Here is a 17,634-nt window from a genome sequence, read left to right on the forward strand (position 1 = left end):
TACGACATATATATATATATATATATATATATATATATATATATATATATATATATATATATATATATATATATATATATATATATATACATATACAGGTAAACCAGCCTATAGCTGAAACTCTGTAAACCTCAGTATAAGTATTCCTTGGTACAAAAATGATAACCAATCACCCACCTTTCCCTGCATCTTGCACGCTAATGACAATTTAGCACTCTACCAACTCCCTACAAGTAGTCAATAAGAACTTCCTTCCCACATCTGGAACTCCACTACCCTGACATCATCAGGTTCTTCCAGGTTTATCTACCAGGATCCTCTACAGCTCTTCCAGGCTGCTGTACCATGAAGTTTTCCTTGGACTCCAGTGGTACTCCACTACTGATTCCACAAAAGCGTGTGAAACTTCACTTTACTTCCCTTCTTCACACAGTTTGAGGTCCAATTCTTCGCTATGGGGCTTGCTCTTCCACAGGGTACAACATCCACTCCTACAGCCTTGAAGTTCCACTCATTAACATCTTCTCTGGCCTCAAAGTACTCCCATCAACTTTTTCCTCGGACAAACTTGCAACCCATTGATATGCCAATTAAAATGTTCCTCTGCAAACATATAACTGAAATGAATTACACACAATAAATGTGTCACCAGACATCTCCCATCCTTCCACATTCTGTGAGGGGACTCCCCCATTCGGACGAATCCATGCTCCGTCTCACCTGGGCGTACCTAGAGGCAGCTACGTCGCCGTGAGCCCACCGCCCTCAGTCAGTTAGCCACAGGCCTGCGAAGAGGGTGAATGCGTCGCTTCTCCCTCCAGGAGGTACTCTCTTATTTAAACTTTCTGCTTCAATAAAATTTGCCTAACATGTCAATAAACACTTGCTATGGCTGCTGGACACACAACCAACTACACTGTTAACTGGTTAAAATGACTCACCACAGAATATGTTTCCTGCGAGGACGATCACTCGCTGACGCTTGACCAGGGCACTCACACGGCTGCCCACGAAAATGTTTCAGGACGGCTTCATAACTCTTCCTGCCGTCCAGGACTTGAGCCCACACGTTTTCAGATTGATTCCACAGCTGAAACGTCTGCACACTTCCTTCCTCTTGAAGGTATATCAACTAGGGGGTTCTTCTCTAACAGAAGCTCAATGGAGTGTGACTTCCCCTCACGATTTCTGGTGCTCAAGTGAGGTCAACGTCCTCAGAGGTGAGCCTCACACCCCCAGCAAATTCTCTACATTTCATGACCAGTCATTTATTTATATGCCTATTCACTGCTCACACTTACAAACTATTTGTCAAATTCAATCGAGTGTTTACTATACAAATACCCAGGTCCATATCTCCTTAACCTCTTATTTAGGTCAGGCCTGACAGAATAACTCTCAAGGGAAGAGTCGTTTCTCCTGCAGCCGGAGATCATAACAACTGCATGTACAGTGCTAGTATAGTAGTAATCCTACCTAACTAGGTTGGCTAAGAATAATGATTTATGCTTGAGTTGTACATACTTTAGTTCAATTCCAGTCTAAAATCCTTCCTCTATGGGTTGGCATATACTATAATAGTACTAATGTGCAAATTCAGGATAGTGTTATGTTTTGTTTTTTTTATAATTTTAATTTATATAGAGTATATACACAGGTAATCAGTGTTTACAAGACGGTCGACGGGTGAGGACGTCGTTCCGCTGCTCTCGTCTCGCCTGCACCCTTTGTCAGGGTAACACCTCTGCAACATATCGCATTTTACACATCTCCCCCCATGTTGGGTACTGAGATGGAGAATCGGATAACAGAAGAACTGGCTACTCCCCACGGCAATATTCACATGTACACAGATTCAGAAAGCAGCCAGTCAGTAGAGGAGACTAATTTTCAAGAAGTTCTAACTAGGGGACAGAAGAGACGGAGAAGACAGGATGTGGGGCGTAGTGTTGACAGTGACAGTGTACCTAACGGAAACGACAAGAGAATGAGGAACGACTCTGAGACTGATCAAACCAGTGTTGACGAAAGGACAGAACGATGTCAGGAAGGTGAGGGTCAGCGGAGGTGGAGGCTTCTCTTCCCTGCCTCATGCACACTGGCCTACTGCCACAAACTACTGTGGACAGTCAAACTTGGAAAAGAACACCGCAAGTTCGAGCCCCTACTGAAGGAAGGTGTGAACAGACCTTACTTAACGGTAAGTTCTATGGAGGCAGTTGTGTTTCTTACCCAGCAAGGATATGAAGGAATTGTTATGCAAATACCGGAGGGGAACGAGAAGCTAACGAAGGTAATTATCTACAAATACCCTCAGATTCTAGACCCCGAATTCATCCTCGACGACCAACGATTTGTGTGGGCCAAGCGTCACTTTATTAAAGGTGAAGCTAGGAATCAAATGGTGGCTCTAGTGAGAGGTGAAGTTCCCGAGAGAGTGTTCATCACCGGGGCTGGCTACAGGCATGTAGCAAAGTATGTAGAAGAGCCCATAATATGTCTGAAATGCTGCAGATGGGGGCATAAATCCTGGAGCTGTCAACATGATCCACGATGTCGTTTCTGTGGAAAGTCTCACCTCTCTAATGTGTGTAGAAACAGACTTAATCTGGGTGAGAAAATAGTTCCCAGATGCTGCAACTGTGGAGGTGTTCACAATGCCAGCTCGGCTGTGTGTAGCAAGAAGCCGAGTATGGATGTTCCCCGGCCGGTGAATGTTACAGAGCAGGCAAGAGCTCTTACCCAGACACCGGGAGCACAGCAAAACAGTCTGCCCCAAACAGTGCCAGTGAATCGGACGAATGCGTGGGTAAAGGAGTCACCTTTACTGCGTCAGACTCAAGCAACAAGCAGCCACGCCACCACTCAGGGCTCCGGCAGTGACAATGTAATGGTGAGTGAAGTGGTTACTGGAGCTCAGAAAGAGGGCCATAATGGTATGGTCAAAGAGGTGTGGGCTGAACTAAGAAAAGTTGGTGAGTTCCTCCGAAATCTTGGGCACAGAATCGAGTCCATCGAGGCGAAATTAAACGTTCAGGTGAAGGTTAAGGAAAGTCACAAAACAGTGAAGGAAAGTCAGGAAATAGTGGTTGAGGACAATAATGCAACAATGAGTGATGAAATGAACGAAAGTGAAGTGTGTGTAATTGATGGTAGTCGTAGTGAAAGGAAGAACTCTATAATTAAACATAAAATGAAGGAATCATTTGGGCTAATAATGGACGTCACGGGACTGTAAAAATCTCTTGAGAAACGCAATGTTGCTTTTACCAGTGAACTTGGGAGGAGGTGGGATATGTTATACACGGTATGGCTATCATTTAGTGAACTTATTGGGGATGACTTAGAAAGTGAATTGATTAATAATGGATCGCCCTAGACTGAAATGTTGTCATGGAATGTTAATGGTTTAAGAAACAAGGTTACAGATGTTCATTGTTATGTATTCTGGAGAGATATAAGAATTTTGCACCAAGACTGTACAATATACCAACTGCAAAAGCCTACAACATTAACAATATAACACATAAAATGATACCTAATGGAAGGGAGAGAGGCTTACTGGGATTTGATATTATATATGCCTCATAACCCGGTTGAGATTTCAATGTTAAGAGCTCTTAACAAATGAAATGAAAGATGTACAACCGGGATACGTCTTTGGAGACTGCAGCAACTGGATATGCAGGAATCCGTTCAACGGCCTGACTCTGCTGCTCAACTTGCACCTCCGGGTGTGAGACAATTATGTGGCTATAAGCACAAATATGGTGCTTCTCTGGGAGTGCGGCGAGGCGTCAGCTATCTCGTCAGAAGCTCAACCACAACTGCATGGCGGGGCCGCTCCTCATCCCACCAGCTGATAATCACGTCCCAGATTTTCGGTGCAAATTTACTAATGAAAGGAGGTAAATACGAATTTATATGCGGGAATTTATTCTTCTCGATTACTACAAACATTATTTAAACTCTATCAAAGATAATCAAACAGAAATCAAAACAGATTGACCATGGTGTTTCTATCAAGTGCTAAGCAAAAAAATATTCACCACGAACTTGGTGCGGCTGATGCAATCGTTCCTAGTATGTTTTAGAATTTTGGTTAGTATGGGGGTTGGAAATTTCCAACAATATTAGGTATAAAATATACCTAAATCCTTGAGTATTCATTATACAAAATACTTGTAGCTTGAATCATTCCTAAGAACATACTTAAATAACTCAATATTCATTTGGTAATATTCGTAAATCCTGGCATACTTATGTTCCCCCCAAAAAAATAAAAAATAAAAAAATTGGGCTGGCTCGTGCCGAGCCCGGACCGGGAACGGTCCTGTGCCGAGACCTGGTCCAGCCCATTTTTTTATTTTTTATTTTTTTTTTGAACGTAAGTATGCCAGGATTTACGAATATTACCAAATGAATATTGAGTTATTTAAGTATGTTCTTAGGAATGAATTAGGTTAAGTGTTTTGATGATGCAATGTACCTATTGCAAATGATGCAGGACAATTGCAGAGACGTGCTAGTGTAGGATGCAAGAAAATAATGCTTCACATGTGAAAGATGGTGCATTACAGTTGCAGGTGCAAGTATAAACATACGAGAGTGATATTGTACATCAAATAATTAGACTACTCTTATGTTTAACATCCAATAGGTGAAGTAAAAAGGTACAACCCGAGCCTGGACAGGAGATCTTGCTCTGCACGACCGGTCCGACCCTATTTATTACTATTTTCTGAGTTTGATGGTGCGATGTTGTAATGATGCAGAATAGTGGTGAAGGCCTGGCTGAGCATGAACGTAGAAAGGGGAACTGACTTCCCCATTTTTAATCTTTTTTTTTTACAAAGCTCTCTCTACCTATAATGTTCTTCAGATCCTTTGTTATCCATTTCGGGTCATTACTATTCGATCTATTAAATTTGTATGGCATACTACGTTCCTGTCCTTTGCTTAGAATATTTTTATATACATTATATTTTGAATCCACATCGAAATCCCTTTTTACGTCACCTATCCCTAGGTTCTCGTCTTGCTCCAACATCGGCCCACTCCCCCATGCCCAAAACTTTCCAATCTATTTGACCCCAAAAATTTCTAAGGCTAGTAAAATCAGCTTTTCAAAAATCAAGCACTTTAACAGAATTTTCTCCTACAAATCTATTCCATTCTATGCTAAAACTGATTTCTTTGTGATCACTGTTCCCTGGCTCACTCTCTATTTCAATGTCATTTATTTGTGTTTCCCTGTTAGTTAACACTAAATCTAAAATATTATTTTCCCGAGTTGGTGCCGGGAATGGTAATGTGTTGCGTAAGAAAGCAATCGTCAATTAATTCTATAAATTCTTCTGCTTCGTTATTCTCTGTTCTGTTAATCCAATATATTCCACTTAATTTAAAGTCACCCATGATACACACTGTTAGTCCTAGATGCTCTAGATATTTCATCCTATAGATGCTTTGATTCCATTCTGTCTAAAGTTGGTGGCCTACATATAACTCCAATCATAATATTATTTGCTTTTTCGTTTAATTCTAGCCAAATAGTTTATGTGTATGACTCAGTTTTGTTTCCCTCTTTGAGACTTGGTTTCAAATTTGCCCTAAGAAATATGGCTACTCCCCCTCCTCGTCTAATATATCTATCTGTGTGAAATAGTTTAAATCCATTTATTTTCATATTCAGCTAATAGTTCTCTATTTTCTACATTCATCCACATTTCGGTAAGTGCAATAATATATATTTTTTATGTGCATACAAGAGCATTTAAATCGTTTTTTTTGTTTCTTAGACTCATACTGTTCGTGTAATATACCCTAAGTGTATTGTTATTTTGAAGCAAATCTCCTTCCCAGATCATTTTGCCGATTTGTTTCTCCCACAAACACTTCCTTTTATTACTTCCTTTCGCCATATCAATTCCCATACCACTATCTACTAACAGTTTTAACCCAAACAAATGCCTCTCACCACAGGTTCCAACGAATTCGACAACTCCAACAGCAACAACTCCAGCCCTAGATAGATGTTACCATCCCGAGCATACATGTAATTTCCTTCATAGAAGTGTTCCCAGTTATCTAGGAATGATATTGCATTTAATTTGCAGTATCTGTCCATTCGGCAACTGAAAACAAGTGCTCTCGACAACCATTCATTTGCAACTCCTTTTCTTGGAAAAATGTCACATATGATCGGGATTCCTCCCTTATTCCTTAGTTATTCTATGGCTGTCTTAAACCTCTTTATCAGGTCTTCACTCCTAACTCGTCCAACATCATTTCCACCAGCACTGATTCAAATAATGGGTTTATTTCCATTTTCAGCGATAATATCGTCCATGTTGTTAACAATATCACCAATTCCTGCTCCCGGATAGCAAACCCTTAACCTTTTACCTCTATTTCTGTCACTAAAAGCTCTATCCAGATATCTCACTTGAGAATCTCCAACAACAAAAATCTGCTTAGTTACTTCCTTTCCTTTGTGAGCACCTTGAGAGACCTGCGCTTCTTTCGTTGTCTTGACTTTCGAGGGAACTACAGTCTTCCCACAACATTCGTCTTCTAGCACAGCGAATGGGTTGGAAGTCTTTATGATATCTGTAGGCGGCTTTGTCAAAGTCTTCTTAAGACCCCTGTCTTTTACGACATTTCAGGTCGACGTCTTTCTACTGCTGCGCTCCTCATTTGCTTCTTCTTGACGATGTTTTGTCTGTCTTAGCTCCTTTATCTGTTGTAGCTCCCCCTGCAGAGAATCCACTTCTGCCTTCAGAGCCCCTCACTAGCACCAGTTCACTCACTACAACTTCCATTTTCAGTATCAGGACAATTGGAGCTCCAGCTACACACCCTCTCACCGTGACTTCCTGTGCCTGATTGACTACCTGACCTGTGCCTGATTAAATGTAAAATTCTTATGTTCTTGTCTTCTTCTCACACTAACATACTCATTTCTGGTTCTCTGGTATCTTTCTCTGCTTTCTGGTGTTCTGTTATTTCGGAAGTTTCTAAACGCCCTTTCGTTCAGTTCCTTTTGCTTCCATACATGCCCTATAAACCACGGATTCTTCTTTTGCTCTTCGGATTTTTCTTTATGGGCTGGGATAAACCTGTTTACTGCCTCCTGACACTTTTGGGTGATATAGTCAATCATGTTTTGTGCAGCCATAGCTCTGAGTTCTGTGCCCACTATTGTCACTCATTCCCAAGGGTGCTTCCAACTTACCTTATCTTATATCGCACTCATTTAAGGTAAATATCAGATCAAGCATAGCTGGCTCATCTTCCTCTCTCATTCTTGTCAGTCCCTTGATGTGCTTGATTAGAAAGTTTCTTGTTGACACGTCCAGCAGCTTAGCTCTCCATGTGTCTGGTCCTCCATGTGGTCTCTGTTCTCCCAATTTATCTTCCCGTGGTTGAAGTCTCTCAAGATTAGTAGTCCAGAGTAATTCCTGCTAGCAACAGAAGCTGCTCTCACTATTATGTTAATGGTGGCCATGTTGTTTCTATCATATTTCTGTCTGGGGCTTCTGTCATTTGGTGGTGGGTTATATATGACTACAACTACAATTTTTTATCCTCCAGTTGCTATGGTACTTGTTATGTAGTCACTGAAACCTTCACAGCCATGAATAACCCTCTCCTCAAATCTCCAGCCTTTTCTTAGCAGCAGGGCTACACCTCCACCTCCTCTTTCTTCTCTCTCGTTCCTCACAACACAGTAGTCCTATGGAAACACTGCATTTGTTGTAGTTTTCATTAGCATTGTTTCAGTGAGTGCTATTATATCTGGGTGTTCTTCAAGTACCCATTCTTCAAGTTCATTTGTTTTATTTGTAATCCCATCTGTGTTAGTGTACATTACCTTGAGACTCACTTTCTTCAGTACCTTCTCATGTCTCCATCTTTGTGAGTGCTCTCCTGATGGGGGAAGCTGTTCAATAGCTGTGAGGATTTGTGAGGTGGATAACAGGGTCTCAGAGGATACCGGGGTGGGGGGTGGGGTGTCAAGGAAAGGAGAAAGGGTAGGGAGTGTATGGGACAAAGGGGGAGGGGGGACAGGGAGGGAGAGGGGGAGGGGGGACATGGTGGTAGTAGAGATGGGGTAGAAGGGTGGGTATGGGGTGAGGGAGGAGGGTGGGTTGGCTGAGCATTTGAGTGGGGGCAGGAAGGGTTCGGGGTAGGGGGGATTTCTATGTAGAATAGGGTGGCGGCATTGCCTTCCCCTCTGGTATTACTGGGTTGCTGGTTGTGGGTTTCTCCCTCACCTCTGGGGATATTGTGTTGGGGCCTGTGATTTCCTGGTTTTCTCCTCTCACCCTGCACTTCTTCCTTGCTTCTGCGCCATGGCTTTCTCCTCCCTCGTCATGTCCCTCTGGAGGAATACTTTTTTTTAATTTTCCCCTATATTGCAGTTGGTCCTTCTTTGCTAGAATATTCTCCTTTGTGAACTCATTTGCAAACACTATCTTTATCACGCAGTCTCTGTCCTTGTTATACCAGCCTAACCTAAAAACCTTCTCAATACTATGTTCAGCCTCTTCCATCTCTAGCCTCTTTAGTATTTCTTTTCACTGCCGCTCTGTACGTATCATTCCGTTCTGTCCTATTGGAGCCTTCTTGCTCTTTAATACGCAAAGAGAGTCGTCGATTGTGTGTGTGTGTGTATGTGTATGTGTGTGAGTGTGTGTGTGTGTGTGTGTGTGTGTGTGTGTGTGTGTGTGTGTGTGTGTGTGTGTGTGTGTGTGTACTCACCTAATTGTACTCACCTAATTGTGCTTGCGGGGGTTGAGCTCTGGCTCTTTGGTCCCGCCTCTCAACCGTCAATCAACTGGTGTACAGATTCCTGAGCCTATTGGGCTCTATCATATCTACATTTGAAACTGTGTATGGAGACAGCCTCCACCACATCACTTCCTAATGCATTCCATTTACTAACTACTCTGACACTGAAAAAGTTCTTTCTAACGTCTCTGTGGCTCATTTGGGTACTCAGCTTCCACCTGTGTCCCCTTGTTCGCGTCCCACCAGTGTTGAATAGTTCATCCTTGTTTACCCGGTCGATTCCCCTGAGGATTTTGTAGGTTGTGATCATGTCCCCCCTTACTCTTCTGTCTTCCAGTGTCGTAAGGTGCATTTCCCGTAGCCTTTCCTCATAACTCATGCCTCTTAGTTCCGGGACTAGTCTAGTAGCATACCTTTGGACTTTTTCCAGCTTCGTCTTGTGCTTGACAAGGTACGGGCTCCATGCTGGGGCCGCATACTCCAGGATTGGTCTTACATATGTGGTGAACAAGTGTTACATATGTGTGTGTTTGTGTGTGTGTGTGTGTGTGTGTGTGTGTGTGTGTGTGTGTGTGTGTGTGTGTGTGTGCGTGTGTGTGTGTGTGTGTGTGTGTGTGTGTGTGTGTGTATGTGTGTATGTGTGTGTGTGTGTGTGTACTCACCTAGTTGTGCTTTTGGGGGTTGAGCTTTAGCTCTTTGGTCCCGCTCTCAACCGTCAATCAACAGGTGTACAGGTTCCTGAGCCTATTGGGCTCTATCATATCTACACTTGAAACTGTGTATGGAGTCAGCCTCCACCACATCACTGCCTAATGCATTCCATTTGTCCACCACTCTGACACTAAAAAAGTTCTTTCTAGTATCTCTGTGGCTCATTTGGGCACTCAGTTTCCACCTGTGTCCCCTGGTGCGTGTGCCCCCTTGTGTTAAATAGGCTGTCTTTATCTACCCTATCAATTCCCTTGAGAATCTTGAATGTGGTGATCATGTCCCCTCTAACTCTTCTGTCTTCCAGCGAAGTGAGGTTTAATTCCCGTAGTCTCTCCTCGTAGCTCATATTTCTCAGCTCGGGAACTAGTCTGGTGGCAAACCTTTGAACCTTTTCCAGTTTGGTCTTATCCTTGACTAGATATGGACTCCATGCTGGGGCTGCATACTCCAGGATTGGCCTAACATATGGGGTATACAAAGTTCTTAACATATGTGGTATACAAAGTTCTGAATGATCCCTTACACAAGTTTCTGAATGCCGGTCTTATGTTGGCCAGCCTGGCATATGCCGCTGATGTTATCCTCTTGATATGTGCTGCAGGAGACAGGTCTGGCGTGATATCAACCCCCAAGTCTTTTTCTTTCTCTGACTCATGAAGTATTTCATCTCCCAGATGGTTCCTTGTATCTGGCCTCCTGCTCCCAACACCTATCTTCATTACATTACATTTGCTTGGGTTAAACTCTAACAACCATTTGTTTGACCGTTCGTTCAGCTTTTCTAGGTCTTCTTGAAGCCTCAAACAGTTCTCCTCTGTCTTAATCCTTCATATAATTTTGGCATCGTCCGCAAACATTGAGAGAATCTATTCCCTCCGGGAGATCATTTACATATGTCAGAAACAAGATAGGACCGAGTACAGAGCCCTGTGGGACTCCACTGGTGACTTCACGCTAATCTGAGGTCTCACCCCTCACCGTAACTCTCTGCTTCCTATTGCTCAGGTACTCCCTTATGCACTGGAGCACCTTCCCAGCTACACCTGCCTGTCTCTCCAGCTTATGTACCCGCTGCGGTATGCGGTACTGTGTCAAAGGCTTTCCGACAATCCAGGAAAATGCAGTCCACCCAGCCCTCTCTTTCTTGCTTAATCTTTGTCACCTGGTCGTAGAATTCTATTAAGCCAGTCAGGCAAGATTTACCCTCCCTGAATCCATGTTGGTGATTTGTCACGAAGTCCCTTCTCTCCAGATGTGTTACCAGGTTTTTTCTCACGATCTTCTCCATCACCTTGCATGGTATACAAGTCAAGGACACTGGCCTGTAGTTCAATGCCTCTTGCCTGTCGCCCTTTTTGTATATTGGGACCACATTCGCCGTCTTCCATATTTCTGGTAGGTCTCCTGTCTCCAGTGACTTACTATACACTATGAAAAGTGGCAAGCAAAGTGCCTCTGCACACTCTTTCAGTACCCATGGCGAGATCCCATCTGGACCAACAGCCTTTCTAACATCCAGATCCAGCAGGTGTCTCTTGACCTCCTCTCTCATAATTTCAAACTCTTCCAAGGCCACCTGGTTTACCTACCTTTCTCCTAGCACAGTGACCTCACCTTGTTCTATTGTGAAGACCTCCTGGAACCTCTTGTTGAGTTCTTCACACACCTCTTTGTCATTCTCTATATACCTGTCCTCGCCTGTTCTAAGTTTCAATATCTGTTCTTTCACTGTTGTTTTCCTTCTGATGTGACTGTGGAGTAGCTTTGGTTCGTTCTTGGCTTTGTTTGCTATATCATTTTCATAACTTTTCTCTGCTTCTCTTCTCACCCTGACATACTCATTCCTGGTTCTCTGGTATCTCTCTCTGCTTTCTGGTGTTCTGTCATTCCGGAAGTTCCTCCACGCCCTTTTGTTCAGTTTCTTCACTTAAATACATGCCCTATTATACCATGGATTCTTCTGTTGCTTCTCGGATTTTTCCCTTTGGGCCGGGATGAACCTGTTTACTGCCTCCTGACACTTTTGGGTAACATAGTCCATCATATCTTGTACAGACTTATCTCTGAGGTCTGTGTCCCAAGGTATTTCACTTAGGAAACTTCTCATCTCCTCATAATTCCCCTTTCGGTATGCCAGCCTTTTGTTTCCTAGTTCTTTTTTGGGGAAGATAATTCCTAGCTCTACCAGGTACTCAAAGTTCAATACACTGTGGTCACTCATTCCCAAGGGTGCTTCCATCTTAACTTCCCTTATATCCCACTTATTTAGGGTAAATATCAAATCAAGCATTGCTGGTTCATCTTCTCCTCTCATTCTTGTTGGTTCCTTGATGTGCTTGCTTAGAAAGTTTCTTGTTGCCACGTCCAGCAGCTTAGCTCTCCATGTTTCTGGTTCTCCATGCGGGTCTCTGTTCTCCCAATCTATCTTCCCATGATTGAAGTCTCCCATAATTAGTATGGTAGTGTGTGTGTGTGTGTGTGTGTGTGTGTGTGTGTGTGTGTGTGTGTGTGTGTGTGTGTGTGTGTGTGTGTGTGTGTGTGTGTGTGTGTATTTACTAACCTAATTGTGCTTGCAGGGGTTGAGCTCTGGCTCTTTGGTCCCGCCTCTCAACCGTCAATGAACAAGTGTACAGGTTCCTGAGCCTATTGGGCTCTATCATATCTACACTTGAAGCTGTGTATGGAGTCAGCCTCCACCACATCACTTCCTAATGCATTCCATTTGTCTACTACTCTGACACTGGAAAATTTCTTTCTAACGTCTCTATGGCTCATTTGGACGCTCAATTTCCCCCCGTGTCCCTTAGTGCGTGTGCCCCTTGTCTTAAATAGTCTGTCTTTATCTACCCTATCAATTCCTCTGAGAATCTTGTATGTGGTTATCATGTCCCCTCTAACTCTTCTGTCTCCCAGTGACGTGAGGTTTAATTCCGTAGTCTCTCCTCGTAGCTCATACCTCTCACTTCTGGTACTAGTCTGGTGGCAAACCTTTGAACCTTTTCTAGTTTAGTCTTATGCTTGACTAGATATGGACTCCATGCTGGAGCCGCATACTCCAGGATTGATCTGACATATGTGGTATATAATGTTTTGAAAGATTCCTTACACAAGTTTCTAAAGGCCGTTCTTATGTTAGCCAACCTGGCATATGCCGCTGATGTTATCCTCCTGATATGAGCTTCAGGGGACAGGTCTGGCGTGATGTCAACCCCCAGGTCTTTCTCTCTCTCTGACTCTTGCAAGATTTCACCTTCCAAATGATACCTTGTATCTGGTCTCCTGCTCCCTACACCTATCTTCATTACATTACATTTGCTTGGGTTAAACTCTAACAAACATTTGTTCGACCATTCCTGCAGCTTGTCCAGGTCTTCTTGAAGCTTCAAGCTGTCCTCCTCTGTCTTAATCCTTCTCATAATTTTGGCGTCGTCAGCAAACATTGAGAGGAATGAGTGTATACCCTCTGGGAGATCATTTACGTATATCAGAAACAGGATAGGTCCGAGTACAGAGCCCTGTTGGACTCCACTGGTGACTTCACGCCAATCAGAGGTCTCACCCCTCACCGTAACTCTCTGCTTCCTATTGCTTAGGTACTCCCTTATCCACTGGAGCGCCCTACCAGTTACTCCAGCCTGTTTCTCCAGCTTATGCATCAGCCTTTTATGGGGTACTATGTCAAAGGCTTTCCGACAGTCCAAAAAAATGCAGTCCGCCCATCCTTCTCTTTCTTGCTTAATCTTTGTCATCTGATCGTAGAATTCTATTTAGCCTATAAGGCAAGATTTACCCTCCCTGGACCCATGTTGATGGGTTCGAAGTAGTAACCCATCTGTCACGAAGTCCCTTCTCTCCAGATGGGTTACTAGGTTGTTTCTCACGTTCTTCTCCATCACCTTGCATGGTATGCAAGTTAAGGACACTGGCCTGTAGTTCAGTGTGTGTGTGTGTGTGTGTGTGTGTGTGTGTGTATGTGTATTCACCTAGTTGTGTTTGCAGGGGTTGAACTTTGCTCTTTCGGCCCACCTCTCAACTATCAATCAACTGTTTTACTAACTACTACTTTTTCTAACTTCTAACTATCTTCTAACTACTTTTTTTCCCTACACCACACACACACACACTCTAGGAAGCAGCCCGTGACAGCTGACTAACTCCAAGGTACCTATTTACTACTAGGTAACAAGGGCATGCAGGGTGAAAGAAACTTTGCCCATTTGTTTCTGCCTGGTGCAGGAATCGAACCCGCGCCACAGAATTACGAGACCTGCGCGCTATCCACCAGGCTACCAGGCCCCAGGTATGTGTGTGTGTGTGTGTGTGTGTGTGTGTGTGTGTGTGTGTGTGTGTGTGTGAGACCGAAACACACTATAGTGTTGTAGCACAGGATGGTGATGGAGTTTTTATAATGCATAACTGTCTCACAGTGTTCACTGATCGGTAAATAATGCAGTAATATTATGACTGCATTATTATCTCTCTCTCTCTCTCTCTCTCCCTCTCTCTCTCTCTCTCTCCCTCTCTCTCTCCCTCTCTCTCTCCCTCTCTCTCTCCCTCTCTCTCTCCCTCTCTCTCTCCCTCTCTCTCTCCCCCTCTCTCTCCCTCTCTCTCCCCCTCTCTCTCCCCCCTCTCTCTCTCTCTCCCTCTCCCCCCCCCCTCTCTCTCTCTCTCTCTCTCTCTCTCTCTCTCTCTCTCTCTCTCTCTCTCTCTCTCTCTCTCTCTCTCTCTCTCTCTCTCTCTCTCTTTCTGAGAGAGAGAGAGAGAGAGTGAGGGAAGTGTGGACAACCTCACACTTCCCTCACTCACATTCTTGGTGATTTTGTGGTTGTTTCTCTTGTCTACAACCTAAAGGAGGAGGAGGCGTACTTGATCAACACATATGCTTACTCTGTCTATGCTTTCATTACACACTTTCAATGTAGAGTATACACCGTGGCAAGCAAACACACGCCTGGAGACTGATACATTAGGAATTTTCTCCTGCTCATTCGATCTCCTAGGCTGGGTGATCCAAACCATTCATGGAAGAAGGGGTACCCCGCCTTTTCAAGCTACACCCGATACTCTTCTCCGCACCATCTGTACACCTGTCCATCTGCTTGCACACGGTCGTCGGCTACACCCTCGACAACCCTAACCTAACACACGTGCTGGGAGCCAACCACGCTCTTGACTACAACCGCGCGGCACCTGTGGAACTTCCGGTGTACCAGCTGGCGCACCTGTGCCACCTGTGCGCCTGTTTTGCAGGTGCCACGCACAATCATAGTCATAAATTTCCCTACTCAACCACACTTCTTTGGTCACAATATGTTGACCAACATTTTGTATGATGCAAGATATATGTTATTCATATATTTAATGATTCATCTCAGCTTAAAATGTATGTTAAATATTACTTTACATTTTCAAGGACAAACTTAAATTTCAGTATCGTTTCCTTACGTGAAATTAATCGCGTTTGCAAAGGTGTTAATTAGCCTGGTGTCGATGGAGTCCCTTGGGATGATTATGCCTCCTGGCTCCTTAATGGTTGTATCGTAGTCCATGTAGGGAAAGTATGGAACTGCTACGATCCTCAGCATGTGGCCCATCACAGACTGAATGTTCCCTGTGAACAATACTAATATTCATTACTGTGAAGAATGTAAGTTATCATTTATGTGAATACAAATTATAATAAATGCAAAGTATATCCTTTATTGTACCTGGGAAGAAAACAACTTATGATATGCATAATAATGGGCTGAATTATTTCGTTATTTGAAAAAATAAGGATTTCCAAGTAAATGGTTGTGCACAAAGTAGTCTAATTATTCAATATATATTCATTCACACACGAGTAAGACGTGATATAATTAATCAATACATCATCAAACACCCACGAGTAGGATGGTGCCTAATTATTAAACACGTCATAGCTGACACACCAATAGGGTGTTGTCTTATTATCAAATACGCATCACAGACATATCTGTGGAAAATTTACACAAAAATTATTGTATAACATGACTGAGTAACATGATCTATGTTTGACGCCTGGCGCACATATCACCTTGGGTCACAGGATTGTTGATAGATTTTGAACGTGTTCTGGCTGGTTCTCCCGGTGGAGTGACGGTGTCCGGCACCAGCTTGGCCGAGAGGTGCTGGGAGTTGATGGGTCTTGGTGGGCTCCTGGAGTGCCCTCAGCCGTGGTGGGGGGCTGGCATCTGCTCTGCTGGACGGCACCGATGACTTTTTGCTCTTTAGTTGGGGGCCGAGTTTTTGGTTCTGCTACCAGGTGCAAAATCACCTCCACCTCCACTGTGCAGAGCGGGGCGGGTGCTTGTCATCCTGAGGGACTCCTGGGGGCCCCCCAATCATCTGCCTGACTGCGTTTCTTTGACGCGAGGCATCTTAGTGTCAGGTGATACGCGACTTCCTTTCGCCATTAGGATTTGTGATTAACTTTATACGGATACACCAGGGCACATCCGATCCCACGATCGTCGTCGGCCTTAAATTAACAACAACAACAAACTCCTGGTTCAACCATGACGATGAGCGGACGTCTGGGAGCCGCCGGGTCACGTTCTGTTTCTGAATTTTGGATTTGATACTGCCGGTTTGCATTCCAATTCAAGGGTCTGGATTGTTACGACGCCTGGTGCCCATATCGTCGTGGGTCACAGGATTGTTGATTGATTTTGAATGTTTTCTGGCTGGTTCTCGCGGCGGGGTGACAGTGTTTGGTGGAGGCTAGGCCTGGAAGTGCCAGAAGTTGGTGGGCACTTGGTGTGCCCTCAGCCGTGGTGGGCGGATGGCTTCTGCTCTGCCGGAGGGCACTAGATTACTTTTGCATTTTATTTTGGGGTCCGAGTTTTGGGTTTTGCTACCCAGTGTTCTGTGTGTGTGTGGGGGGGGGGGAAGGGGCGGTGCTTGTCACCCTGAGGGACTCCTGGGCCTCACCAATCATCGGCCTGTCAGTGTATTTATTTGCTGCGAGGCATATTAGTTTCCAGGAATAAGCGTCATTTGTTTCCCCATTAATCCTATATGGGTATGCCGGGGCGCATCTGATTCCCCGATCGTAGTCGGCCCTAAATTAACAACAACACGATGTACATGCTTCTTAATTGAAGCCGTTTTATATCTGTGGACTCTTATTTGGTGGTATAAACTACACCTAAATGTGTATAAAAACCAAAACACTCTATTTGAAGTGTCTTAAGTGTGTGTCTTGCCAGTAACAGTGAGCAGAGTGTATGAGCACACAGACGCCACAGCAGCGACGCCACAGACTCCCTCACACACAGTAAGTAGAACTCCTCCACCACATGAAGACACATCGCAGATGTATAAGACTGCTGCTGTTTTACATACGTTGACCTTTATATTGGTGTAAACTACACATATAACTAATTTAAGTGTGAGGAGTACTAAAATAAGGTAAGAGTACAAAGGTAAGAGATTTAACCTGTTAGAAGCAAGCTCACAGACCAGATGGCCCAAAATTATAATTAAGAACTAAAGTATCTATGCTGGTGTTCAGTACATTCAAGACCTCCCCCAGATCATCTGGGCCAAGCGCAACATGGGACCTGGGAAAGTGCTAAAAATCAGGCAATTGTTCTGTGTATAGTGGCAGCCTGTCCTTATGTCGTAAATGCCAATGGTGGACCCACATAGCCTTGCAATGCGTTGATCAAATTAGGTGTGGGTGTTGCAGTGGCTTTCACGACACTACACTATGTCTGGGAAAGATTAATGATGGTGTCACTGTAACGCCCAAATGTGTCAACTGCAAGCAATCCCATAATGCCTGGAATCGAGTTTGAAGACTGAGACCTATTTGGGAAGGCCTAACACGGTCGCCGATTCAGGTTACAGATAAATCGTTGAATAGGGAAACCCAGGGTCGGGCGGGTAATCGGGCCTGGGGCATGGGTATGCAAAGTGTAGTCCGCACCCACTACTCCCACATCCCTGAGGAATATCCTCCTCTTCCCCCCTCCCAGAAACCCACCCACCCACACTTCAATCTCAACTCACAGTGCCACCCCCCCTCCAACTCCCTACCACTGAACCAGACCTCTCCACCGCCTCCCATTTACCTCCCTGTCCAAGCACGCCACCCACCTCCAC

General features: G+C 44.2%; 1 protein-coding gene across 1 annotated transcript in view; it reads right to left on the minus strand.

Annotated features, from left to right (window-relative positions):
- The window catches only part of LOC123759257 (glutamate receptor ionotropic, delta-1-like), a 73,287-nt gene extending 58,165 nt beyond the window's left edge, over positions 1-15,122 (minus strand). Inside the window, exon 1 of the mRNA XM_069334969.1 lies at positions 14,953-15,122. Coding sequence (XP_069191070.1) covers positions 14,953-15,101 — 149 coding nt within the window. The 5' untranslated portion in view covers positions 15,102-15,122. The remainder of the gene's footprint in view (positions 1-14,952) is intronic.
- Positions 15,123-17,634: the final 2,512 nt, after the last annotated feature.

The sequence above is a fragment of the Procambarus clarkii genome, chromosome 32, assembly GCF_040958095.1.
Source record: "Procambarus clarkii isolate CNS0578487 chromosome 32, FALCON_Pclarkii_2.0, whole genome shotgun sequence".
Lineage (NCBI taxonomy): Eukaryota > Metazoa > Arthropoda > Malacostraca > Decapoda > Cambaridae > Procambarus > Procambarus clarkii.